The 27,504-nt window shown below is 37.9% G+C and overlaps 1 protein-coding gene across 2 annotated transcripts; it reads right to left on the reverse strand.

Annotated features, from left to right (window-relative positions):
• TOP2A (DNA topoisomerase II alpha) lies at positions 1–26,102 on the reverse strand. 2 transcript variants are annotated; one of them, XM_032617108.1, is made up of 36 exons: positions 25,949–26,102; positions 24,926–25,081; positions 24,619–24,709; positions 24,141–24,204; positions 22,513–22,658; positions 22,223–22,320; positions 21,755–21,967; positions 21,235–21,408; positions 20,944–21,045; positions 20,692–20,829; positions 19,180–19,318; positions 18,003–18,160; positions 17,577–17,702; positions 16,823–16,933; positions 16,573–16,678; positions 16,372–16,481; positions 16,026–16,118; positions 15,505–15,619; positions 15,293–15,414; positions 13,931–14,079; positions 11,940–12,171; positions 11,617–11,751; positions 11,292–11,492; positions 10,918–11,113; positions 8,687–8,778; positions 8,419–8,583; positions 8,211–8,294; positions 7,144–7,326; positions 6,734–6,824; positions 3,466–3,618; positions 3,127–3,250; positions 2,963–3,006; positions 2,402–2,542; positions 1,764–1,963; positions 981–1,112; positions 5–562 (listed from the first exon to the last, which is right to left on the reverse strand). In XM_032617108.1, the coding sequence occupies exons 1-35, from the start codon at positions 25,967–25,969 to the stop codon at positions 984–986; spliced, it is 4,602 nt and encodes a 1,533-aa protein (XP_032472999.1). In that variant the 5' UTR covers positions 25,970–26,102; the 3' UTR covers positions 5–562; positions 981–983. The 2 variants fall into 2 exon arrangements, with proteins under 2 accessions (XP_032472998.1, XP_032472999.1); XM_032617107.1 differs by having other exon boundaries at positions 1–1,112.
• Between the last annotated feature and the right edge of the window lie 1,402 nt (positions 26,103–27,504).

A 27,504-nucleotide genomic window follows, 5' to 3' on the forward strand; every position in this document is an offset into this window, starting at 1 on the left:
TTATGGGTTGCAATATCTACAACATTTTATTGAAGCACAAAATTGTTGGAATTAAGCTAAATAGAAAAAACATAGTAAATATTTACGAAAAACATTGATAACACCACTCAACTCACACACATATAACGAATGCAGGAAGGTCTTAAAAAGTTTACAAGTTGAAAATTATGGAGATTTCCTCAAACTGGATGTAACAGCTCGCTGCTGAGTATGGCATCAATATAATATATAAGATCTTTGAGGGAATGCCGTCCCCGACTCTTCTGCAATCTAGTGCCTCCTAGAAATTTGTTCCCTGGGAGATTCAGACTCACAGGCAGCCAGAGGGGACAAGTCAAGAGTTGAGATAATCTCAACTTAGGGTCTAATTTTCTTCATCCAGTTGACTGTGTTGAGGTTATATAGACACAGCCATGGTGTTTTTCTTCAGCTTCTTCAAAAAGATATGAAGAATATGAACAATTTTTCACTGCTTAAAAATTCAGCACATAAAAGGCTGAGCGAGAAGTATTTGGTACTGGAACTACATAAAGTTCTATCTGACGGAAAATTATCTGTGAAACTAAGATAAAACAGAGAAATTCATCATGCTGTATCTCATATTTACAGGAAGTAGGCAGAGTAGAAACTTTTATGTCAAAGTGCTCCAATTTTAGCTTAATGAGTGGTCAAGCTACATTATGCTGAAGTGACCACACAACTGCCTCCAGAGCCCAGAAGAACCTAAAATCAGACTTAAAAGGCAAAAGAAAACAGACTCAATACATATACAAAGCAGAGAAAAAAACAATCCCATGAGATGGTCACTACTTAGACAGTGTTATATAAAGATAAGGGACACTTGGGCTCTACTTCACTTTGATGGTTCTGAATTAAAACTACCTTCCCCAAACTAAGTTCAGAGGGGAAGAAACTGAGATTCACAAATTTAAAACCAGTCTTGAGCTCAATAAGACAATTACTTAAAATAATCACCTCACATTTTAAAACAGATCATCTTCATCTGATTCTTCGAGGTACTTTATAGGTTTCTTTGTCCGTCCTGATTTTGCCCGAGAAGCCACAGCTGAGTCCAAGTCCAGATGGAAGTCATCGCTGTCCTCCTTGGGTTTCTAAAAGAGAAAAGCCCAAGTAGTTTGTACAATGTCAACCTGACAGCAGAATTTTGATGCAAAAAATATATCAACAGACTACAACTCAAGGAGTTTTCCACCTTCTAATGAGTAGTGAGAAATTGGGACTTCCCTGGTGGCACAGGGAATCCGCCTGCCAATGCAGGGGACACAGGTTCGAGCCCTGGTCCGGGAAGATCCCACATGCCTCAGAGCAACAAAGCCTGTGCACCGCAACTACTGAGCCTACGCTCTAGAGCCCGCGTGCCACAATTACTGAAGCCTGTGTGCCTAGAGCCCGTGCTCCAAAAGAGAACCACAGTGAGAAGCCCGCGTACTACAACGAAGAGTAGACCCTGCTCGCAGCAACTAGAGAAAGCCCACGTGCAGCAATGAAGACCCAACGCAGCCAAAAATAAATAAATAAATTAAAAAAAATAGAAAGAAGGAAAGAAATAGACCGAAGGCAACTCTCTCATTGACTAATTAGTGGCATATTTAACTTTTTTATAACTAAACTACATAGAGTAAAAGGCCAACGGACTATGGGATTTAAATTTATTTCCTTAAAAATGTGCCAAATTATTAGGAGCAAAGCTTGGTTATGTGCTTCAAAATACCTACAGCAAAAGGACTGACTAGGATAAATACCTTGCTTGTGACTGCTTTAGAAATCATTTTCTCAAAATTAGAGTCAGAATCATCAGAAGTGGACGGCTTCCTTTTGCGGTGACTCTTGGTTTTGGGGGGATTAGGCTTTTTAGAGACATCAGAATCCAAGTCTGGATCCTTTTTGGTTCCTTTTGGTGCAGCCCTTTTTTTGGCCCCTGTAGTAGAGGTGGAAGACTGACCTGCAAGTGAACACAGGAATTTGTCAGGGGCACTCTTAGCTGAATTGTTCCCACAGTGAACCTTCTTTAGCAACCTGTTGACTGCTTATATTCAACATAGGAAAAGACAACCTAACAGAGATGAAATGCATTAGAGAATCAAAGTATTCTTAAGCATATGATTTTTTTGTAGGTATATGCTTCATGTTAAACATTTGCAACTGTTTCTAACTCCCATCCCTGTCATAGAAATGAGCTAACACCTGGCATTTTGAGAAACATGCTATTTTTAAACCTTTTGACTAGCAGTTTTGATTATGAAGATCTAAAGATTTGTTTTCATTTGGTAAAGGCTTGATTTCAATATCTATAGTAAATTTGGGGAATAAAAATTGAAGCTGACTTGTGGCAGCCAGTAGTTAATCCCAATATTAACCCATCTCAAAGACTGAGGCTCACTTTTTGCTGCCGTCTTCTTCACTGTCACATTCTTTTTAGGAACAGGGCTTATGGTTTTAGTTACAGCTGGGAAATCAGTAGCAGGAGAGCTTGGAGGAGGTGGTACATTATCCTTGGCATCATCAGCGTTAAGGTCCGTTACTTCAAATGGAAAGGAAAATAATACATATGAGCAATACATGAAAATCTGTTTACTGCTTTTGTCCCTGCTCTGAATTTCTATTTAAACACAAAGTCTGTGACTTTCCTGGAATATTTCAAACACACTTTTATAACTCTGTTCTAATTACTGAGTTCTTCATGAGCAAACAGTTAAGTTTTTGTATCTCTAGCACCTAGCATAGTACCTGGCAAGCAAATGATTACTTTTAGTACATTTAGTTTAAATGTAGAACCTATTTATGTGCAAAACTAAACCTAATGAACAATATCAATGTAATGCTAACAAGAACCCACATTTATTTTCAAAGACAGGACTTGGATAATGTAGGCCAGGTTAGAAGCCGGGTGGACCTGAGTGCTCCAGTAAAGCAGACATCTCAGTATTTTTACTTAACATACCTGATGTGGCACTTTTCTGTGGCTTCAGTTCTTTGTTAGTATGTCTAGAATAATAATAATAAAAAAATCCTGATGACCAATTCTAAATGTGTCAAACAACAAAGAATATATCATCAGCTATTAAAAACAATCATGATAAAATCCCTCTTAGAGAGGATGCTTACTTTGGGGAGGTTGTGGTCCCAGGTGGACTAGCATCTGATGGGACACAATCTTCATCTTGAGTGTTTTCATCAAAATCTGAGAAATCTTCATCTGAATCCAAATCCATTGTGAATTTGGTTTTTGCTGTTAAAAATATACATATACAAAGAATCAGGATAATAGGAGAAATATTTAATCCACAGATTAATATAACATTTCCTGAAGATATAAGCTTCAGTTTAATCTTCTAAAAGATGTTTTAGTTTCTCAAAAATGTAATTACTGCTCTAAGATATAACAATTTCTGGGATTATGTGCCTTGAAATAGATTGCCCATTCAAATCTTCACTCTTCCTTACTTGCTGCTCTCCGTGGCTCTTTTTCTCGGGGAGGGACATCAAAATTACTTTCGTTACTGCCTATATCTGATTCCGAATCAGACCAGGGGTTTCTCTTTTTGGCTTTCTTGACTGGTTTAAATGGCAATGTAGTTTGTTTCTTTGTCTTGGTACCTGGAAGGGAGATAGGAATTAACCATGTTTACATATTCTTTGACTCACTTTTCTCCATCTATCATCCATCCATCCTTCAAATATTTATTGAACTCTGTGCTAGTACTGGGAATAGAATGGTGAACAGTAAAGGACATAGTCCCCCTTTCTGTGGTGCTTATAGTTTGGTTATCTAATCCCACATGGTATATATGTTTACATAGGGCATGTAGTATGTATGCATATGTATATAAATAAGAGGGTTTTCCAAGAAAGAGATGCTTAAGTTAACTAGCTGAAGGGAGCTGGATGACAAAACATTCCAGTTTAGGAAATAACATGTACAAAGCCCTGTGAGAAAACATAGTGCACTTAGGAAACTGAAAGAAATCCATTATGGCTGGAGAACAGAAGTCAGAGGGAGAGTGGCTGGTCTTTTTTAAAAAATCTTTGGCTGCACCCCGCGGCATGTGGGACCTTAGTTCCCTGACCGACCGGGGATCGAACCTGCGCCGCCGCCTGCATTGGAAGGCGGAGTCTAACTACTGGACCACCGGGGAAGTCCCAAGAGAGTGGCTGGTCTTGTTAAGGATTTTGTTTTAAACAGGGAACAAATATGACCAGATTTGCATTTTAGAGTTCTCTCAGACTGTAGTGTGGAGATGGGAAAGGCACAAGAACAGATGCAAGATCAACAGAAGGTTACTGCTGAAGTCAAGGCGAGGGGAACGGCTCGAAGGGAACAGAATGGCTGGGCCCGAACCTCGAGGAGCATTTAATGGCTGAGTTAAGGAGGTTTAAAGTCACTAAGTCTTGTTAATTCTTTTCCTCAAATGTCTCTCATACCAATCCTTTGCTATTTATTTCCCTCATCTAGGCCCAAAGATAAGGACAGACTCCTTATTGATCTGACTTAGTCCTTTCTTCATATTCTTCCTTCAAACACCTACCTATTTCATATCTCCTAGTTGAATCTAATCTTATCCACCCTCCTCCAACAACCTGGTTTTCTAACTCTCCATAATCTGGTTTAACTATTTTCTACTATTTTCCACTCTGTTAAGGGGCCTTCTCATTGTCCCATGCATATTATATGTCCATTTGCCCTCTCCCAGTCTAGGATACCTAAATCTTACCCAATCTTTAAGACTCTAAACCAAGTTTTACCTCTTTCACAAAGCCTCTGCAATCTACATGTACCCACACTGATCTCACCTTTCTCTATCCCTACAATGGCTAGTATGTACTGCTTTACCTTTCTTTCCTGATAAACCTCTTGAGGGTAAGTGCCATGCTTCCCCACTTCTTGTGTCCTCACAAGATTTGAGATAGTGATGGGAAACGTGAATGTTCAAAATACTTATCTGATTCACTGCTTTTATATGCTAATCGATTGCTAGGTAGGTTTAAAGTTAAATATGTGCTGTATTATAAGGCCAATATATAATTTTCCACAACACAGCACACACAACATACTTTTATTACTTCTTTTTAATACTAAGATGTTTCCATTTGTTTTATTCATCTTTGTATTCCCCACAGAACTGAACGTTATCTATCAAAAGTAGATACTCAAGGATAGACATATACATCAATCAATGGAATAGTTAAGAATCCATAAATAAACCTTAATATTTATGGTCAATAGATTTTTGGCAATGGTGAAGACAATTCAACAGGGAAGAAGGTTTTTCAATATATGGGGCTGGGTCAACTGGATATCCACATGCAAAAGAATGAAGTTGACCCCTTCCTTATTCCATATACAACTTAATTCAAAATTACCTAAATGTAAGAGCTAAAACTAAAAACTCTTAGAAGAAAATAAGGGGTAAATCTTTTCTTTTCTTCTTTTTCGCCATGCCGCACAGCTTGTGGGATCTTAGTTCCCCAACTAGGGACTGAACTCGGGCCCATAGCAATGAAAGCATGGAGTCCTAACCACTAGACTGCCAGGGAATACCCTAGGGGTAAATCTTAATGACCTTGGATTTGGCAAAAGATTAGATATGACACCAAAAACATGAGCAACAAAAGAAAAAAAAAAGATAAATTAGACTTCATCAAAATTAAAAACTTGTGCTTCAAAGGACACCATCAAGAAAATGAAAAGATAATCCACAGGCTGGCAGAAAATATTTGAGAATCATATATCTGATAAAGGTCTGGCATCTGGAATATAAAGAACTCTTACAACTAACTCAACAATAAAAAGATAAATAACCCAATTAAAAAATGGGCAAAGGATCTGAATAGACATTTCGCCAAAGAAATATAAAAGCCCCAAAGTGGAAACAATTCAAATATCTAGCAGCTGGTGAACAAATAAATATAATGTGGTATATTCATACAATGAAAAACTATTTGGCAACAAAATAGAATGAAGTATTGATACATGTTACTACATGAATGATCCTTGAAAACATGCTAAGTGAAGAAGCCAGCCACAGAAGAACGTATTATATGATTCCATTCATATGAAATGTCCAGAATAGGCAATCTAGACACAGAAAGTAAATTGGTGGTTGCCTAGAGGGAGGGGGAGTTGGGAGAAAATGGGGGGGTGACCAGTAATTGGGTACAGTGTTTCTTTCCAGGACAAGAAACTGTTCTAAAACTGAGTATACTAAAACCACTGAATGGTACACTTTAAATGAGTGAATTTGGTATGTGAATATCTCAATGAAGAAGTCAGAAAAAAGTAGATATTCAGTAAAGGCATAATCAAATGGTTAACAGAATTTTTACTTCTATTTAATTTACTGAGTGAGTGTTAAGTATATCCCAGGCATAGTGTTGAACTCTAGGGATAAAACAACATGACTAAGATATGGTGACTGTCCTCAAGAAGCTTTACATATGAATATATTACATATATTAAAACCTCATAACTGGCTAGAAAGTGAAATCTAATAAACTGAACACTTTCTTTAGATCCCAACAAAGTATTTCATTACAAAATGATCTCTTCTAAAATAAATCAAATCCCAAGGACAATGTTAGGGAAGTTCAAGTATACTTCAGATATAGCCCTTCTTCATGTACCTCAATAAGAACTTTTGAACATCTATATGGAACGTACTAGGTAACAAACATAATTTAGTCTCAACTAATTTTCCTTAAAATGTTTTAATACCTGGTTCTCTTTTCTGTTTCTTTTCTAATCTCTGTTTTAGGCCTTCTATTTCCATTCCATCCTCTCGAGGGCTTCCTTCAGTATTTTCATTCTAAAAGATAGCAAGACAAAAATGGTTAAGTTCTGCCCGTTTATTATTTGGAATAATATAAGGTCAAATATACAAATATATATCTGTCAAAGAGTGATTTTTTTTCCTTTGTATTTTGGCTAAGAGCTCTGAATAAAGAAGGGTATGGGTATGACTTTTTCAAGATACTTAAACATTAAAAAAATCAGGCTCATAAGAAAGGAAAGTTATGATTAGTTGATAAATTCCTGAGTATGGTATTAGAAGTTTTATGATTAGTTCAATTTTAAGTGGGAAAATATTTAAAGTGTTTTATGTATAATGCTTTCAAGAGTATTACCTTAATTTTTCTTTTAATTTTCTTTTCTGCCTCTGCTTTCATCTCTATGGTCACTTGGGGGATGACTCTTTTTCCACATGGAGAAGGCAAAACTTCTGCCCTTTGTGTTTTTTTCCCCTTTGCTTTCCCACCTTTCCCAGGAAGTCCTATTTGTTCATCTTGTTTCTCCTTTGCTTCAACAGCCTACAAAAGGTTGATATAAGAAAGCAAGTTTAGGGAAGAGATATGGGAACATATGTATAACTGATTCACTTTGTTATAAAGCAGAAACTAACACATCATTGCAAACCAATTATACTCCAATAAAGATGTAAGAAAAAAAAAAAGAAAGCAAGTTTATAAGCTAACAAAGACATTACAGCATCGATGCCACTTTATAGGGACAGAATAAAAGGCAACGGTTAAACTGATTTCAATTTGTTACATCTTAACATAAATTTGTGATAAGCTGTTCTATCAAGTATACCACCAACATTAAGGCACACTTTGTAAACTCAATTAAGAAATAAGAAAGGATGTGATTCCAGTAATGTACATTTATCCAATCAACCGATTACAAGCTGGACATCCAAACTGAAGTACAATAATATAAATCTACATGTTAGGCCTTTTATCTTAATTTATGAAATACTTTTTCTTATGTTAAGATAATACTGGAGAACAAACCACATTAGCAATTTTGGTAACAGAGGATCTCCTGGAACTACTGATTAGCTAGCCCCGAAGGAAACTGTTTTTGTCCTTTCAGGTTTACTTGAGGGACTGGGCTGGTTTTCTTCCGCGTTTGAATTCTCTGTATCTTCTCAGTCCCAATAGGTGAAAAATCAACTCCTGCCCTTTCCCCTCTTTGTCCAAAAACTTTTAGGTAATATGTTTCTTGGCACCATTTACTTTATTCTAACTAGTTTCTAACAATCTGTTATTTTATGTGTTATCTTGGAATGTATCTCCATGCCTCCTATATTCTTTCTATTGCCAATTGTGAAATTTCTTGACAAAGAGGTATATTGCTAGAATACATTATTTCATTAATAAAAATTCTAACACAGGCATTATAAACTACATACCTCCAGCTCTTCAATAAAAGCAGCCAAGTCTTCTTTCCACAAATCTGATGGACTCTTTCTCTTTAATGTTTCTAGCTCTTGCTCCTTCATAAGACAGTCAGAAAATTAAGTTAATTTATGTGCATAAACAGCATTTTCCCAAAGCACACAATTTACTTTCACCATTGGAATACAACCAAGCAACATGTACTATCCATCAACAACTCACTTTTTCATTTCTTAGTTTGCACAGTTCATCTTTCTTTTCCTTGGTTAGATACCAAAGAGGCATATCAAGAAGGTAGTTGAAGGTTGGTCCAGAATCTGTTACGGAGTCACTCTTTTCAGTTTCCTTTTCATTGTCACTCTCTTCATTTTCTTCTTCATCTGGAACCTAAAGGAGAAATTAAAATGTAGCTTTAGTAGGAAATGCGAAACATAGACATTAGACTATACGTAGTCTTTAATAATACAGAAAATGCTAACCAAGAAATTACCTTTTGCTGGGCTTCTTTCCAAGCCTTCACAGGATCCGAATCATAACCTCTTTGAATCAGAACTTTAATTAATTCTTTCTTAGGCTTGTTTTCTGTTTAAACAAATGTGAACAGAGATAGTAGTTTTGAGCAATATTTTAGGAAAGGGATAAGGTTTTACCATATTAAGTGAAAAGATTAAAACTGGAGATTAAACTGTCTTCTTCCATAAATTTGTACATCCTGGTGGATAGTCAAGTCTGCTCCTAAACCACTGACAAATGTAAATTACCACAAGGGGGCAGTCAAATCATATATGAGGTAGTGACTTAACCATAACTTGAATAACAAGACAATCAAAACCTTTATTTCTTTTTTTTTTTTTTTTTTGCGGTATGCGGGCCTCTCGCTGCTGTGGCCTCCCCCGCTGCGGAGCACAGGCTCCGGACATGCAGGCTCAGCGGCCATGGCTCACGGGCCCAGCCGCTCCGCGGCACGTGGGACCCTCCCGGACCGGGGCACGAACCCGTAACCCCTGCATCGGCAGGCGGACTCCAAACCTCCGCGCCACCAGGGAATCCCAAAACCTTTATTTCTGATAAATATTGACCTCAATTATATTCCCTGGTCTTCTATTTATTTATTTTTAAAATTTATTTATTTATTATTTATTTTTGGCTGTGTTGGGTCTTCACTGCTGCTCATGGGCTTTCTCTAGTTGTGGCGAGCCAGGGCTATTCTTCGTTGCGGTGCGCAGGCTTCTCATTGCGGTGGCTTCTCTTGTTGCGGAGCACAGGCTCTAGGCACGCGGGCTTCAGTAGTTGTGGCACGCAGGCTCAGTAGTTGTGGCTTGCGAGCTCTAGAGCGCAGGCTCAGTAGTTGTGGCACACGGGCTTAGTTGCTCCGTGGCATGTGGGATCTTCCCGGACCAGGGCTTGAAACCATGTCCCCTGCATTGGCAGGAGGAGCCTCTCCCGTTGCGGAGCACAGGCTCTGGACGCGCAGGCTCAGCGGCCATGGCTCACGGGCCCAGCCGCTCGGTGGCATGTGGGATCTACCAGGACCGGGGCACGAACCCGTGTCCCCTGCATCGGCAGGCGGACTGTCAACCACTGCGCCACCAGGGAAGCCCGGCAGGAGGATTCTTAACCACTGTGCAACCAGGGGAGTCTCCTCCCTGGTCTTTTAATTTCAACACCTGAGTGGGCAAGTTTTTAGTGCCACCCATTCAGACATTGATTTCTCTTGATTATAGTCCCCTATTATGCATTTGTTCCCTTTTTTCTATAGCACCCCTCTCCCAAAGTTTACTGCAGTCAATTTGTTAGACTTTGAGGGACACTGAGAGTTACTAGCTATAATAGAGTGAGGTTTTGAGTACAACCTTTCATCAATTAACTTGATATAGGTCACACTTTTAGGCCCTCTATATTTACTCCTCAAGAAGACTGGATAGTCACTAGTATTTCCTAAATTCCAGTCAACTAAATACTCTTTACTTTTTATTTTTCCTTGAGTCATATCCAATATTACTTATTTTAGCTTTGTCTTAAGCAATATCATCTGTGAAATTAGGGGACTGATATGCCATCATTATTGTATTTTAAAATATCCATGAAAATGAACATGTAACTACTAAGTTAAACATTTTCATGTACCATCAGAAAATGATCCTGTGATCACTGGTAACTTGTGTTGTCATGTTTTGGGACTTGCTACTACAACCCATAGTTACCTGGCTTTTCTAGTTTACTCTGGCCAGAGCTGAGCCATTTCTTTCAACCCTCCAGCTTTAGTCAAAACTGTTTTCTTCCTGGTTACTTAAACTCTGATTTAGTTGCTTCTAGAATGTCTTAAAAAAATTCCCTTAGACATAACTTTCAGTCTTGAGTATACCATTTACTTATAATATAAGCCATTTAAAATCCTCCTTCCTTTTTTTGTTTTTCTATCAGACTTATCTCTGCTCTTTATCAATCAGTTTACACTGGGACCTCTTCTAGCTCTCTGTTCTCTTCCTGTCTAAATGTTAACTAAATCTTGATTTCTCACGATGCTCAATCTAGGAAAAGCTATCTCTTTTAAACTATAAATGCTAATTTAGGTATTTGAAAGAAATACTTGTACGTGTAACCAGTGGAAATAAACGGATTTTGCCCGCCCTCTCCATCATCCCTCTCACCAAAAATGTTTAAAGGAAGTGAGGTACGATAGTAATTTTAGTACAGGAAGTTATTGTTCCAAAAACATACCAATGATTATTTTGCCATCTATTTTCTCTAAGATAAAGCGAGCCTGATTATTCAGTTTAGCAGATTCAGCGCCAAGCATTCCTAGAAGCCATTCTTTTCTTAATCCATAATATTTAAGCCTGAGTTCAAAGAAGTCTCTTAGAATATCCAACACTGTGTCGTATTTCTTTAAACAGCCTACGTGGTCAAAAAGCACCTAGAAAAGAAAAACAAGATTGGAGTCAACAACAGATAAATTGGCTAAACTTTAATCGTTTTAGAGAAATGACTTTATCCTTTGAAACTGTAAAAGTAGCCTAAGATATCCTTTAAAAATTGATATTAATCTTTAATATAAATGGAAACATACATATTTCTCATGAAACAAGACATACCATAGAGTTGCATGTGAGACTAGTTTGGAGTTTGAAGACTTTGTGTAGTCCAACTCTCTCTGCCTCTGCCAGTTTTTCTTCAGTCATCTTCACAACAAACTTCACAGTGGTGTCTGTGTGGTATTCCCTGTAATCTGTTATCAGAGGGGGTGTCTTCTCAGTGCCATTCAACATGGGTTCTAGAACCTGTTCTTTATATGTCTAAAGAAAGAAAGAATCCTTTTGTAAGTTTCTCAAACATAGGCTCCTGAATATTCAACAAACATCAGTATAAAAGGTGTTTCCCCTATCACAAAAATCAAAAGAGAAACCCATAATTACTTACCTGGGTCCATGTTCTGATGGGAAGCTCTGAGATTTCAATGGTTGTAGAATTAAGAATAGACATTTCACCACTAATCACATATTGATTTGGAGCCAGCTCTTCAATAGTACCCTTGAAGTTCTTGTAACTTGGAAGCTAAATTAGTATTTTAAAAAAGAATATTTTCTAAATGTGATACTAAAACAAATTCCAACAGCATTAAACAATAAATCTAACATTAAGCATGAAATAAATTTTCTATTTGTGTCTTCTTTAACCATATCAACTGCTGAATGGAAACCAGAGGAAAACTAATAAGGTTCCTAGTACCACAGAATAGTTACCATTGGCAAAGGTTCTTCTCCATCCATCAAACGTCTGATGTTATTCACAACTTCACGAACATCAAAGTTGGGAATTTTGCAGGACCACCCAGTACCAATTCCTTCAGCGCCATTTATCAGCACCGTGGGTATAATAGGAATGTACCATTCAGGCTCAACGCGCTGGTTGTCATCATATAAAAACTTTAACGTGTGATCATCTTTTGGTGGAAATAACAACCGAGCCAAAGGGCTAAAGAAAACAAAGAATGTTATTTTAGAAAAATATTGGCTTTGACAGAACTTTCACGGAAAGAACATATGTTATCTCAGATATATACATGAAAATTACTTTGGCTTTACTTGCTGACTAATATTCATTTACCAATATTATTTAGTGAGTACTTTCTACATGCCAGGCACTGCAGATATAAAGCCTCAGTCTTTAAGGAGCTCAGTATAGGGAGATATTCTAGTACAGGCATTTTGTCAGGCGGTACGGTAAATGCTAAATAGAAAAATAAAGTAGCTAAGATTGATTGAGGGGATGCTAAGGAATGGTAAGCACTTTCTGATAGGATAACATTTGAGCAGAGAAGAAACTGAGAGAAAGAGTACTGCAAGCAGAGGGACCAGTAAGTCAGAGGCCCTGAAGGCATGTTTGACTATAGGCAAAGAGGCCAGGTGTGTTTGAAGCAGAGATAGTAGGAGATGGAATCAAAAGACATGGGGAGTGGGAGCACATATCATATAGGGTCTGGTTTGCTAAAATAGGGCTTTAGTTTTTCTCTGAATGAAGAAGTTGGAAGGTTCTGAACCACAGTAACCTATTTTAAAAAATCAATTGGCTGTCAAAAGAAAGAAGAATGGTAGACTATAATAGTCTGTATGAATATAATGAATGGGGTGGCTTAGTATTTTTCCAATGTGGGGCCCACAGGGATGCAAGTGTGGAGAAAAGGAGTCAAAGGTAACTCCAAATTTTGAGCCTGAGAATTAGAAGGATGGCTTTCCATTTACTGAGAAAGGGACTAAGGATATGGTTTTGAATTTAACGTTTGAGATACTTATTAGACATCCAGGTGGTAAATGTTGAGAGGGGACATGAAATTTAGAGGGTAGGGCTGGAGCTATGAGACTGGATGTACGAGGTACCATCCATGGATGGGAAGGCAGTATAGTTAGTGGAAAGAGGTCTGATGAAGGAGCCCTAGGGCAGGCCAGTATTTGGAGGTTGGGAAGATGAGAATGACCCAGTGAAGACTAATAGGGAGGAGAACCAACAGTCTGGTGTCTTGGAGAACAAATAATGAAAGAAGACTTTCAAGGATGGAGTGATTACCGTACCCTATGCTGTTGAAAAGTTGAATAAGATGACAGGTGAAAACTGACCACTCATAATGTACTTTCCACAGACTTGTAAAGGAAGTAAAATTTCAACTTGTGGTATTTAAGAAGAATCAAGTTCTTCTTTACTCCGGCTCAAACTCTACAGGGTTTCCCAACCTTGGCACTACTGCCATCTTTGTTCTTTGCCGTGGGGGTGCCGCCCTGTGCATTACAGAGTGTTTAGCAATATCCCTGGCCTCTGCTCACTAGATGCCAGTGGCATAGCTCCCTAGTCATGACAATCAAAAATGTCTCCAGACATTGCCACATGTCCCCTGAAGGGTAAAATCTACCCTGGTTGAGAACCACAGCTCTATATGGAGAAAGAGAATAAAATAAAAGAAATGGGAGTAAAACCATTTATAGTTTGGCAAGGAAACAATACTTCTAAGGGATACAAAGGCTAAGCTATCAAACTGAAATAGAATTTTGACTTTCTACTCATTGCAAACAGTAGCATAGTTAAACTTTAAAGAGCTAGTTTTAAGCAATTAATAATCCAAGCATCTGCATCAAAAATCTATTTTCCGATTAACTGGATTTTTCTATTTTTGGTCAACTAAATCTCACAATACTTCAAAATTGGAAATGGCAATTCACAAAAAAATCGGAAGCATACCCACCTGAGCATTGTGAAGATGTATCGAGGACTAGCAGAATCCTTGCCACCATGCAGCCTGGTACCAAACTGACCAATGGGCTGCAAGAGGTTCAGATTATTGCTACCCACAAAGTTCTGAGCCAAATTGATAATGGTCATCATTAGTGACATCTGTGGGTGGGGGGAAAAGATTCATTAATCTAATCTGTAGTCTCTCGATAATAACGTGTTTGTTATCATGAGTGTGTTTCACTATAATCCTGTAAGGTTTTATGAAGTGTAGATATTTATTGGCTTTTCCCAGATAAATACATGGCAGGAGTAGTACCCTAAACCTAAGAATTCTGGCTCCAAGTTCAGGGATCTTGCCTTCCAGTAATTTCTATCAAGTCCTACTCAACCTTGAAGGTATAGCTCCTCTATTCACCCTCAGCAGAATGAAATACTTCCTCCTTTGTGTGAAACACTTTGCTCATTTCTATTCTAGCATGTATCACTATTCTATACGGGTGTGTGTGTGTGTGTGTGTGTGTGTGTGTGTGTGTGTGTGTGTGTGTGATATAATCCTCTGGTTAAACTGTGATTATACCTTAAAGGTAGAGAACATGTATGATTTATCTTTGTATACTTGGTACATGCTAAGCATTCAACAAATGTTTATTATGTGAACACGTATTGAGTACCTGCTATATTTTGACTGAAGCAACAAGCAAGACAATCATTACCTTTAAAGTTCTAGAAACTTATAGGCAATCTAATTCTTTAAAACTGTTTTACATAATAAATGCAAAAAAGCAATTTCAATTACAAAATAAAAAATGAACAGGTGTATGTTTGTATTGATATAAAGTCAAACAATTTAGACATATATGAAAAATTGGAAAGTTGCCCTTTCCAATTCCCAGAGATAACCAAAGTTAACGATTTGGAGTATATCCTTCAAGTATTATTCTGCCTCTTTTTTCTCTTCCCTCATCTGACAATAGAACATGGACATTCTTCAATGTTAGTACATATAGATTTACTTAAGTTATATCACTGATTCCATTCATAGATGTGTCATAATTTATAATAATTTTCCAATTGATGGACACTTTCCATGTCTAAATTTTGGCATAACAAAGTTATAGCAAACATCACTAAATCTCTTTGAACACAGATCCTTGCATATCTTTTGATCTATTATAGTATCCTTACAGGAACATTATTTTTATAAACAGATTTGTTAGGTCAAAAAATAAGCAATTTTATAGTTTGATATATTTCACCACATTGTTCTCTACTATGGATGTATAGCTTATACTTTCATCAACTGTTTGGAGAACGACTTTGCAGGTATTTCTGCTATAATGCTTTCTGGAAACATTATAGATTATGTATTTACCTCACCATGATGATAAGAGGACATCTCAGCTACTGACCCAGCTAACTGGGCAACCTTCACCTCTCGCTTGTCATTCCGTTTGAAACATGTAAACAAAACCTTTCTCTGACCTGGCTTCAAACCTTTAAAATGAAAGAAGTGCAAATATTAATATCCTCAAATGAACCATTTCGGGGCATTGATTCCCATCTTATGATAAAAATAGAACTCACCATCCACCATAGATGGGATAGACCTCTCATTATCAGAATTTGAGAACAGGATAAGTTCCTTATTTATGAAGTCATTATATGTCAGATATGTGGTAGTTTGCCCGTATAAGTAATCCTGAGGAACCAAGGAGAGTATTACATGATCTAGTTTAAAATAAAAAATATCACTGGTCTTAACAATGCTTAATACAAAAATAAAACAAAGACACATGTTAGCATTATCACTTCTATGATAATTGCTAACTCCCTCAGAAGCGAAGAATTATGAAGGATTTTATATGTTTTAAAGACAAAATGAATTTAATTGCTGCACAATCAGGAAACAAGTGCATTGACTGTAGTTTCTTTCAGGTCCAATACATTTATGCAGCAGTCTAAATAAGAGTAAGGATATTTATAAATAGTTATCCATTAACTTTTTAACTGAGGTACTTATTATTCAGTAACTTTAATTTGCTATAATGTCAACTCTAAAGGTAATAAATAGTACATTTTGTGAGATACATTTAACATTTTTTTACCTCAGGAAGGCCAAGTAACTTTCGTTGCCTTCTATCTTCCATGAAATGAGTTAACCATTCCTTTCGATCATCTATCTGTTTTTTGCTAAAGGCCTACAAATTAGAAGATGAAAAAGATGTCACTGGCACGAATAGGTTCCAAAATATTTCTTCTATAAAAAGTTAACAAATAAACAACAAAAACTCAGTTTCTAAAATATCTGGCTCCTTTCTTTGGGATATGCTTACTAAAAACAATCTATTTTATAAAACATTTTACTATATGAAAATTTAAATGTTTCAATTGAATAGTTGAAGCACTGATTTCTAAAACTAGAAGGTATGTATGAAATACACTCAAACTCACCAGGCTGATTGCAGCATCATCTTCAGGACCTGAATATTTGAATGGGATACGATGTCTTTTCATATCTGCAAAGTACTCTTTAGCTTCTTTTGATGTGCTGGTGCCCAAACCTACAAAACCAAGAACACCAAGTTACTCCATATAATATTGTACAATGGTATATAACAAAATGAGAAGTTCTATGTGAGTTTCATTTCAAACCTTTGTAATACTTGACTTTCCATTTTTTATGATTTGGCGTAGAACTCTTCCATTCTTCAAACTCAGGAAGGCTATAGAATGCCACTTCTTGCTTGTTTTTAGACACCTGAGGTAAAAAACACATTGCTGTGGCTTTCCACACTTCTGGGTCCCCTGCATACCATCATACATCACTGGGGTTATATGTGTATCCAGGGTTGAGGAGAAGGGCCTTAAAATATCCATTATGGTATCTTAGAAATTAGTATACCTTTACAATGGGAGTGATAAATTCCTCCAGAAAACGATGGTGCAGAAGAGAGGGCCAGTTATGATGGATAAAATTAATCAGCAAGCCTTTGATATGGGAACCGTCTTGGTCCTAGAAATATTTGGAAAGCCAAAACACAAAAGAATTGTTTAGAAACTAAAAAGATTATGATTGACTTACTGGTAATTTCTCAAAATATTTTCTATGGGGATTAAAAAAAAGGCTATTCAAATTCAGACTCACTTAACTTATATATGTAATATACATAAAATACAAACATAATATATCTTATTAGATGTGGATTAAAAATAATGAACAAAGCTCCAGTTAAGTAATTTCCTTTCATGGCAGAAAAGCAATGCAACAATAAGATGTGTTTAATTTAGGTTAACAATCTAAAATATTTGCTATCGGGCTTCCCTGGTGGTACAGTGGTTAAGAATCCGCCTGCCAATGCAGGGGACACGGGTTCGAACCCTGGTCCTGGAAGATCCCACATGCCGCGGAGCAATTAAGCCCGTGCACCACAACTACTGAGCCCGTGTGCCACAACTACTGAAGCCCGCATGCCTAGAGCCCGTGCTCCGCAACAAGAGAAGCCAACGCAATGAGAAGCCTGTGCACTGCAACGAAGAGTAGCCCCTGCTTGCTGCAACTAGAGAAAGCCAGCGCACAGCAATGAAGACCCAACACAGCCAAAAATAAATAAATAAATAAAATTTAAAAAATTAAAATATTTGATAACAAATCTGACCTGATCTGTCATAATCATTATCTTCCCATAACGCAGAGTCTTCAATGAATCTTCATCTTCATAGTTTTTCTTGTACTGAAGACCCACAATCTTGATTATATTGTTAATTTCAGCATTTTCCATTATCTGAAATGGATGTATAGCCAAAAAAGTACTATTTTGTTTATAAACTTTAAAAGAACAAAGAATTACAACAGTATATGTTGCTTGGGTTTTCTTGAACTCCAGTATTTTGAGTTACTAGCCTATATGTCCGTAAGCAGAAAGATCTGTTAAGATATGCTACAGTGTACCCAATTTCCTAAAATAACAAAAAAATATCCAAGATGTATTTCAAAATGCCCAATAAAGGAATGAAATACAAGCATGAAGTCCTGCATTATAAAATTAGATTTAGATTCTGAAGATAGTTTTTGTATATTCTACCTGTTTATGAGAAGCTTCTCGAACATTAAGCATTTTTCCTCTAAGAGGGAAAACCCCGTACTTGTCTCTCCCAACCACACCAAGGCCTGAAACAGCCAAAGTTTTAGCTGAGTCTCCCTCTGTCAGGATAAGTGTACACTCAGTGGAGTTTCGACCTCCTAAAATAAACAAATTAATATTAGCACATTTAGTTCAACCTCAAATATACTAACTCAGACATGTGATAAAACACAAATAATTTACAATTCATAACAAGTTGGCTGAGGAGTCAAATGGAGCTAAGTAATTAGATACATAGTTTAGCTTAAGTTTGTAAGTTAATAAAGTCTTAAGTTTCTTAGACTAATTTCTCATGACAATTATACTGTTGCTAAACATTCATATAATCATATTACATTTAATATATTTGTTGGTGATGAGGTTTAAGACATGCTACCCCAAAATATGGCACCTTGGCAGACTGAATATCTCAAGCTGAGGGAATTTTGAGAAAATGGTAGAAGCAGAAAGATCTCCTGACCTCCCCGTTAAACTTCGTCCCTGAAGCATGTCGTAAGACCCTCACGAGGAGATGCCCTCTTTATACCTGGTGGAAAGGAATATTCTAATCCAAGATTGAGGGTCACCAAGAAGAATCTGAATGAAAAGGCCTTGCTAAGTTTCCCCAAGTTTACTATACTTAGCTCATAATCATTATCCTATCATATCTTTCCACAACTTTCCATTCTTCATCAAAGCTAGCATAAAACCACTTAGGTTTAACCATTTCTTTGGGTCTGCATTTCCTTACAATTTTCTGGTGTCACAAAAAATCATATTAAATAAATTCACATGCTTTTTTCCTGTTAATCTGTCTTTGTCAGTTTAATTTTCAGAGATAGCCAGGGACCTAAGAAGGTTGAGAAGACTTTTTTCTCCTCTACATTAGGTAATAGATTACTGTATAAACATTCTTGTTTTATACCCCAAAATAATCATCTCAACACTACTTTTAACAGCTAAAAATTGAAACGACCCAAGTGTTCAATAACAGGGAACTGGTTGATTTTTAACAAAGTACAAATATTCCATTGAGTATTAAGTGTCAAGGGAAAAATACCCACAGTATGCTGTTAATGAATAAAACAAATAACTGAACTACGATATTTAAAGTTTGGAAACATTATTAAATGTGTACCTGCATCGTTGGCATCATCAAGTTTGGGAATTCCTTTGATTCTGTTATGTTTTACAGCTGAACACTTCTTGTTTAACTGGACTTGGGCCTTAAATTTCACCCAGTTTAGTATGCTTTCTACAATACCACAGCCAATTGCCTGAAAATGAGAGGATTCATGTTAGGGAAGAAGAGTTCTGTCAGAAATCTGGAGTACAAATGAGCTCACACAAAAATAAAAAGAATTCAAAGATGAAAAGAGGTAGAAAAGTAATGTCTGGTTAGAGGGTGGCACATCTTCCTGCCTCAGGTTACCACTACTGAGGGAGCTGCTTCCTTTGGGTTCATTCATTCAATAAATATTTACTGACTACATACTTATATTGTGCCAGGCACTGAGCTGCATGTGGAGATCTATTGGTTAAAACAAATTAGACATGGTCCTTGTCCTCAAGTTTAGTTTACTACGAGGAAGACAGAAATAAAATGAGAAATTACAAGTATGACAGGTGATACAGATAAGTGAAAAGCATGTTACATATAGTAATGCATGTCCAGTGTTATATGGGAACAAACTTAGGGAAAGAAGTAGAAAGTAAAAGCTTTCCTGAGGAAATGACATTTAAGACCTAAAGTAGTTGGGGACTTCCCTTTGGTCCACTGGGTAAGACTCTGTGCTCCCAATGCAGGGGCCTTGGGTTCGATCCCTGGTCAGGGAACTAGATCCTGCATATATGCTGCATCTAGAGTCTGCATGCCGCACCTAAGAAGTCCGCATGCTGCAACTAAAGATTCCGCATGCTGCAACTAAAGATCCCGCATACTGCAATGAAGATCCCACGTGCCACAACTAAGACCCGGCACAGCATGCATGCATGCATAAATAAATATTAAAAAAAAAAAAAAAAGACTTAAAATAGCCAAGTGTAAAGCATTTCAGGCAGAGTAATCCTCTGCCTGAAATGTGAAAAAGCTCTAAGGAGGGGAAGAGTACTCTGCTTTTGAGTAATTTAAAGCCAGTAGAAGTGAAGCTTAGATAATGTAGGAAAAGTGGTACTGAGATGAGGTTGGAAATGGCAGGGTCTTGCAGGCCAAATTAAGGAATTTGGATTTAGATTTATGCAACCTAGTGGTTAGTTGGGTCCTTTGACTAAAACAGGAAATAGTTTTGTTTTCTGGGGGTGGGGGAGTTCCTTGTATGGCAATCAGTTAGTACGGAGATAACTAATTCAGTTTTGGATGTGTCCACTGAGAGCAACTTTAGGCATTCAATGCTTGGTAAGCAGTTAGATGGGTTAAATTCAGAAGTGATCTAAACTGGTGACATGTAATGGGTAAATATAGATGGTGTATAGATGGTAATTAAGGGCTTGGTAAGACCTGGTAAGAGGTAAGAGTTGTTTTTTTATTTCCTTTTCAGAGTGAGAAGACGTGGGGAGGAAGCTTTATTTCTGCTGAGAAATAAAGGGGTGAGAAGGGCAATGGAAAATAAAGGAAGGTGCTTCTATTTTTTATTTTCCTCTAAGTACTCACAGCTTTGATGAATTTTTCACTCAACTGGCACGTTGATCCAAAGCTCTTGACTTGTAAAGTCATGTTCTCTTTTGTCTGGGAGTCGAAGGTTGGGTTTTCAATTAAGGCATTCACAAAAATCCACATGTGATTTTTTACCTGCAGTAAAAGTTGATAATAAATCACTAAAACCTTACTCATGCCTTGCTTTATTTATAGCCTTTCTCTTATTTCTTGACTTTAGAAAAAGAACACTGTGTTAAAGTATCATACCTGATGTGCTTTTACTGCAACACCACCCTTGTTCTTTTTCTTCACCACATCAACAAGTTTAGTCACAATCTGATCAGCTACATAATCAACATGTCTGCCACCCTAATGAGGAAAAATACCAAACTGTAAATTCATTACCCGCAAAATTATAATAATAAAACATAAAAAAAAAATCTAATTTAGCTTCCTTTATGCCAAGGTAGCCAAATATTCAAGTTCATTTTATAAATTTAAACAATAATTCTTATATGTAAAGGTAAATCATGATTAATAATTCAAAAATAAAATTACCTTGGAAGTAGCAATGCTGTTGACAAAGCTGATTTGCTGAAAGCCTTTTTCACTCATTGTTAAACACACTTCCCACCTGGGGTTTACTTGTTCATGGATAATTTTCAGTGGATTGCCAGTTTCATCTACCTTATCCTTCAGATACATATCTACATAGCTACGGAATCCTTTTATCTAAACAGGAATTAAAAATAATAGTATGAAAAATTTATTTAAAGTAAATTAAAAAGTAGATTGTAAAGATTTTTCAAAACTAATGAAATGGTGTTCACTGATGGGCATAAGAGGATGGTCATTAAAAGACACAAAAGGATTTATTTAGGAGATTCTTTGAGAAAGACTTTAGTGACCTTAAAATGAGCTAACTGATTTAAAAAAATGTAGCATAATGTTTTCTTTACAGGAACATATTTGAGAAGTGGTTAAGAAAAATATATGGGATGGAAAAAAAAAAAATCAGCATTGCCTTTGACAATGATCACAATAGTCCCTCATTGCCCACACCCAGGAAAGTACTTACTGGAAGCTTATTTCCATTGAGAAAGACCTTGACATCTTTAGTGGATCCAGCAATATCATATGCTCTTCTAACCATCAGTGCAACAATATCTTTGTCCAGGCTTTGCATTTTAAACTTAGACAAATCAGGGTGGAAGGTAATACATGTATAATCTTCTCCACTAAAGGGCTTGAGTTCCATCTCACCAGCTCTCCCCATGTTATCCCTCCATGTCTATGGAAATAAAGAATAGAGGAGAGAGAAGAAATTCAAGTAATCTCACAAACTAGAACTAAATAACACAAATTTACAAGTCCTAAAAAACCCTCCCAAACAAACAAAAACCAAAAAACCCCCCAACCCCCCCAATATATGTTTATGAATAATTTCCCATGATGTAATAGCTTATAATTATGTTAAACCATTAATACCAATATAAATTGCTATAGTACAATTTATAATCAAGGCACAAGATACCTATTTACTTGCCTGTTTGAACATTTTCTTGTATTCTCTACTGGCTGTTTCCACAGTAAATTTGGTACTGAATATGTTACACAATTTGGCTCCATAGCCATTTCGACCACCTGGGCAAATAAATGTAAAATACTATTTAATTGTTCTTATCTCATTAACAGCTTTATTTCTTAATCACTGGCAATGTTATTCAATTACAGAGATTTATTTCCATGCTTTTAACCTTTATGCCACAGACAGTCATTTAAAAGATGTTTTTTTTTCAGCAACAAATATGTTTTTTATTTTCCTCAATACTCTACCCGTTACTTTCTTTTCTTCATCATCATAGTTACTAGAAGTTAGGAGCTGTCCAAAGATGAGAGCTGGGACATACATCTTCTCAACTTTGTGTTCAACAACAGGAATACCTTTTCCATTATTCCATATACTAATTAAATTATTCTCCCTAAGAAAAGAAGAGTGAAAAAATTTTTTATAAAACAGATATTAAAGTAGTGCTTAATATTTTTTAATATTTAAATATTATTATCTCTAAAATACATGAGTTCACAAGTCTCAATTTCTTTATGATGCTTTTTCATATATACCTTTTGAGCGTCGGCATGCTTAGTTCCTAACACTCCTGAAATAGGAGCCCAGAGAAAAAAAAAAAATCAGTCCTTTTCCAACACCTGAGCAGACACTGATAATATTGAAAAAATAGGAAATTTTAAAATGTTAGGATAAACAAAGGGAAATGATTTATGCCCAATGGAAAGAAAAGGACAAAATTTGGAAACAATATTATTATATCACTTTTAAGGGGATCATCTGTACTGTCCCAGCACCCTTAGCTTTCCCACCCAACAAAGTACATTGCAAAACAAATATGAAAGGACATTATTAATTGTAAACTTCCCTGCTCGCTAATAAAATGCTAAAAATTTATTTGGACTTACTTATCTCTTAGTTATTTTAATTCTCAGAAGATAATATATTTTAGTTATAACCGGAAACAAACTATGGTTCTTATTACAAATAGTACTGAGTATTATCTACAAAAAAGACTAACTAAATCTAGCTTAACATTTTTAAAAGACTATGATATCGAGTCCTTAGGAGCATTTGAGTACATCATTAACACGTTTCCCAAAAAGAGTCTAAAGTATAGTTTATGTTATAACTCATCAGGCTAATAACAAGGGGAAGCAACACCCTGAGTACCCACAAAGGGGGACATTTATAAGCAGAAATGTTAGATCAAATTATTCTCTATCACCACCTGCTGGTTTACTATTTGAATAGCATCATGAGAAAAAGTTACGCCTATAGACTCCAGAATACTTAGAGCAGTTAGTGGAGATGCTTACTAAAATATTTAGGGATGAAGTGTCATAATGTCTGTAATTTATTTTGAAATGATTCAGAAAAAATATAGATGGAGCAAATATGGCAAAGTGTTGATAACTGTTGGATCTAGATTGTAGGTATCATAGATTGTTCATTTTAGCCTTCTACCTTTCTGCACTTTTGCAAACTCCCATTTAAAAAAAAGCCAGGGGGCTTCCCTGGTGGCGCGGTGGTTGAGAATCTGCCTGCTAATGCAGGGGACACGGGTTCGAGCCCTGGTCTGGGAAGATCCCACATGCCGTGGAGCAACTAGGCCCGTGAGCCACAACTACTGAGCCTGCGTGTCTGGAGCCTGTGCTCCGCAACAAGAGAGGCCGTGACAGTGAGAGGCCCGTGCACCGCGATGAAGAGTGGCCCCCGCTTGCCACAACTAGAGAAAGCCCTCGCACAGAAACGAAGACCGAGCACAGCAAAAATTAATTAATTAATAAACTCCTAAAAAAAAATAAAAAAAAGCCAACTTTACCATAAATCAAAGTAAATGCAACTAACAGTAACAATGAGCTATAAAAAACAAAAGACTAAGCAAGAGACTTACGGGTCAACCGTGACTCTAATACAAGACATTTTTGGGTCCCTTTGTTTGTTGTCTGCAGCATTGACTGAAAGAAGATAAAATACACATTGGTAAAAAGTTAAAGTATTTTAAAAAACATCCTTTAACTCTAAGACATAAAAAGAAAAAAATCGCAAGCAGTACAGGAATAACATTAATGAGGTTCATTTAGCAATTTTTATTCATGGGCCTGTTTCTAGGAAAGAAGTCAACTTCCTAGATTCCAGGAGACTGCCTCACCTTTGCCAACTGTTGTTTGAAAAGATAGGATTTCTGGCTACAGAAGGTTTGCTAGGAATGATACTTCTTAGAAAGGATCTGACCAGTGGACCTTTGTATTAAAGAATATACTCACCTGCACATAGCTGATTCACTTTGTTATACAGCAGAAACTAACACAACATTGTTAAGCAATTATATTCTAATAAAGATGTTTAAAAAAAAAAAAGAGTACACTCACCTAGAATCTCATCAAAGATTTTGTACAAACCAGGAACAAAAGTGACTTCCCTACAGTTAATGCCAATATCTTCATCGTAAACCCACATTTGCTGGAAATAAGGCAAAGAAATATGGTTACTTTGACCATATATTTATTCTATGTTACCATCATGATTACTGTAAAGTCTTCTGGATTAGCAGGATAATATACATGATAGATTAGGTCAGTTCCAGTGACACTCCAAGTAAATGAAGTACAGAAAATTAACCTGGAAAAGTACACATTTTAACTACTTGGTAACTGCATTTAATTAGCTTGGTTTTACCTGGGTCACTGATTCCACAGAGCCAATGTAGGTGTCTGGGCGGAGCAGAATATGTTCCAGTTGTGTTTTCTTTTGATAGATTCTTTCAATAGACAGTCTTTTCTTAGCATCTTCATTCTTCTTTGTTTTGTTGACTTGCATATTGTCACTTACAGGCTGACAAATTTTTAAAAATTGAAGAGAAGGTATTTTGAGTCACGGGTGTATCAGAAACCATAAGCAAAACACCTATCACAGTGATCTGCTTACACACACTATAACAAATCACAGCCTTTTAGTAGTTATCAGTGGAGCTGACATCGTTTTGTACAAACATGGCAGTTTAAGTTACTGCAGCCAGGTTCCCAGGCGTCCGTTTAAATTGACATATTATTTTGCCAAGAGTGTCCGACATGGAAATATTTTTACGTGTTACACGCCATCAATAGCATACACCCCCTTCTTTCACCGACTCCACACATATTTACGGAGTGCCTACTAGGTCCCAGGCAAATAATAGATTCTCATTCAGCAGCAGCAGCAGTTTGCGAGGCTATGGGTCCCATCCTTTGGGCACGTTAACGTTTTGAACACTGGAGGGATGTATTTTGAGCACCCCGGGGCTGCCGGCAGCACGGTGGGAACCCTGTGCCTGGCTCGGCCCCTTCCAAGGTCAGGGGCGTTCAATCCCATTTTCAGCCCCAGGTAGAAGAGGAGAGCATCTGTCTGTGCCGCTTAAAGCCCCACGCGGACCATGATCCCACCGATCTACTCCAGGACTAAGTGAATTCCTAGGCACAGTAAAAACACAACTGCACACCCTAGAAGCCAGGTTAGCCGATAATACTTCACTATTAGCACGAGAAAGGGGTTTCAGCCTCTTCGCGATCACGCCGAGCCCAGGGGACCCGGATCGACGCGGAACACCGGCTCCCAGTCAGCCTCTGCCGGACCACTGCCCAGGCGCCTCCCTCTCTCACAGGCAGCCGAAGGGATGCCGGACCGCGTTGAGGCCCCGCGACGCGACCCTTCCGCGAGTCGTACCTGCAGTGGCGACATCTCCATGGTGACGGTCGTGAAGGACGGCTCGAGAACCCTGCAAGCGACTAAGCCGGAGCAAATTGAGACAATCACGGAGCAAACCTCTTCTCCACAGACGTTCGTCGGTTAAGAGAGCGCTTCCACTCCGGTTTGAGCGTTCCGCTAGCCCGCCCAAACCAGGTAAGCCAATCCCTGAGGCGCTCTCACTGGCACCGATCAGAAAAGCCAATCAGAGCTGTCCTTTCATATTCACCAATGAATGACTGAGCTGGCCGGGGGCCCGTTCGAATGAACCAATTAGGCAAGGGAAGCGGGACTAGAGGACATTCAAAAGGCACCACTCGGAATCGTAGCCGAGAGACGGACAGGGAAGCTAGCCAATGACAGGGGCTGGCTTGTTCTCCGTGTGTAACTCTGAGGAGATCCGCTGTGGAAGTGGGAGGGGTTTTTCTGAGGTCCGAGCTGGGGTAAAAAGAGAGAAGTGGAGGGTATGTATACCTCAGGAGCTGCTAACGTCTTTCAGACCACTGAAATCCAAAAACCGTCCTCCATCCTGAGGGTTGTTTTTTTTTTTTAGCGAGAAGAACGGGAGTCCTAGCTCCGTTTCCTGAGGAAACAGCGCCGGCTTTCTGGACAGACACCCCGTGATTTGGTTCAGTTCAGCGAACAGGCTCTGGCGTCTGCCTCAAACTCCGTCCCCCCCACCCCCCAACTTTATTTATTTATTTAATAAATTTATTTATTTGTTTGCGTTGGGTCTTCATTGCTACGCATGGGCTTTCTCTAGTTGCAGCGAGCGGGGGCTACTCTTCGTTGCAGTGCGCACGCTCGGTGTTCTCTTGCTGCAGAGCACGGGCTCTAGCCGCGCGGGCTTCAGTAGTTGTGGCACCCGGGCTCAGTAGTTGTGGCTTGCGGTCTCTAGAGCGCAGGCTCAGTAGTTGTGGTACATGGGCTTAGTTGCTCCGCGGCATGTGGGATCGTCCCGGACCCGGGCTCGAACCCATGTCCCCTGCATTGGCAGGCAGATTCTTAACCACTGCGCCACTAGGGAAGTCCCCCAAATTTATTTTTAAAGAAACAAAAGCTGTATAGTTGGTGGGTTTTCGTATAATAGAAGGGCATAGAGAGGCCACACAGAAGAGAGAGCAGCATTCCAGGCCCCGGGGAAGAGCGGCGTGGGGCTGCAACTGGTCAGTCAAAGGGAATAATTTATAGTCACCACCTCAGGAGTTGAGGATGGTTTAGGAGCCATTCTAAGACCATAACTTTTCCCTCAGACGGCCAGCAGGATGCCCTCGTACTTGTTACTTTTGCTCTCCTCTGATTTAAATTCCCTGAGCCCTGCAGTCCAGATTTGACGAGGAAATGCCAAAGACCGAAGTGTTTACTCTGACGTCTAAATGTTTGAATGGGTTTCTTCTGTCCTCCTCAATCCACAAGGTTAAAATGACAAAAAAAAAAAAAAAAAAAAAAAAAAGTCGTTGCCCTTACAAGATGCTAGAAAAAATAACTGCACAATTAGAGTGACTACGAACCCATCAGGACCACCTCCTTCCAAT

Source organism: Phocoena sinus, chromosome 20 (genome assembly GCF_008692025.1).
Source record: "Phocoena sinus isolate mPhoSin1 chromosome 20, mPhoSin1.pri, whole genome shotgun sequence".
Taxonomy (NCBI): domain Eukaryota; kingdom Metazoa; phylum Chordata; class Mammalia; order Artiodactyla; family Phocoenidae; genus Phocoena; species Phocoena sinus.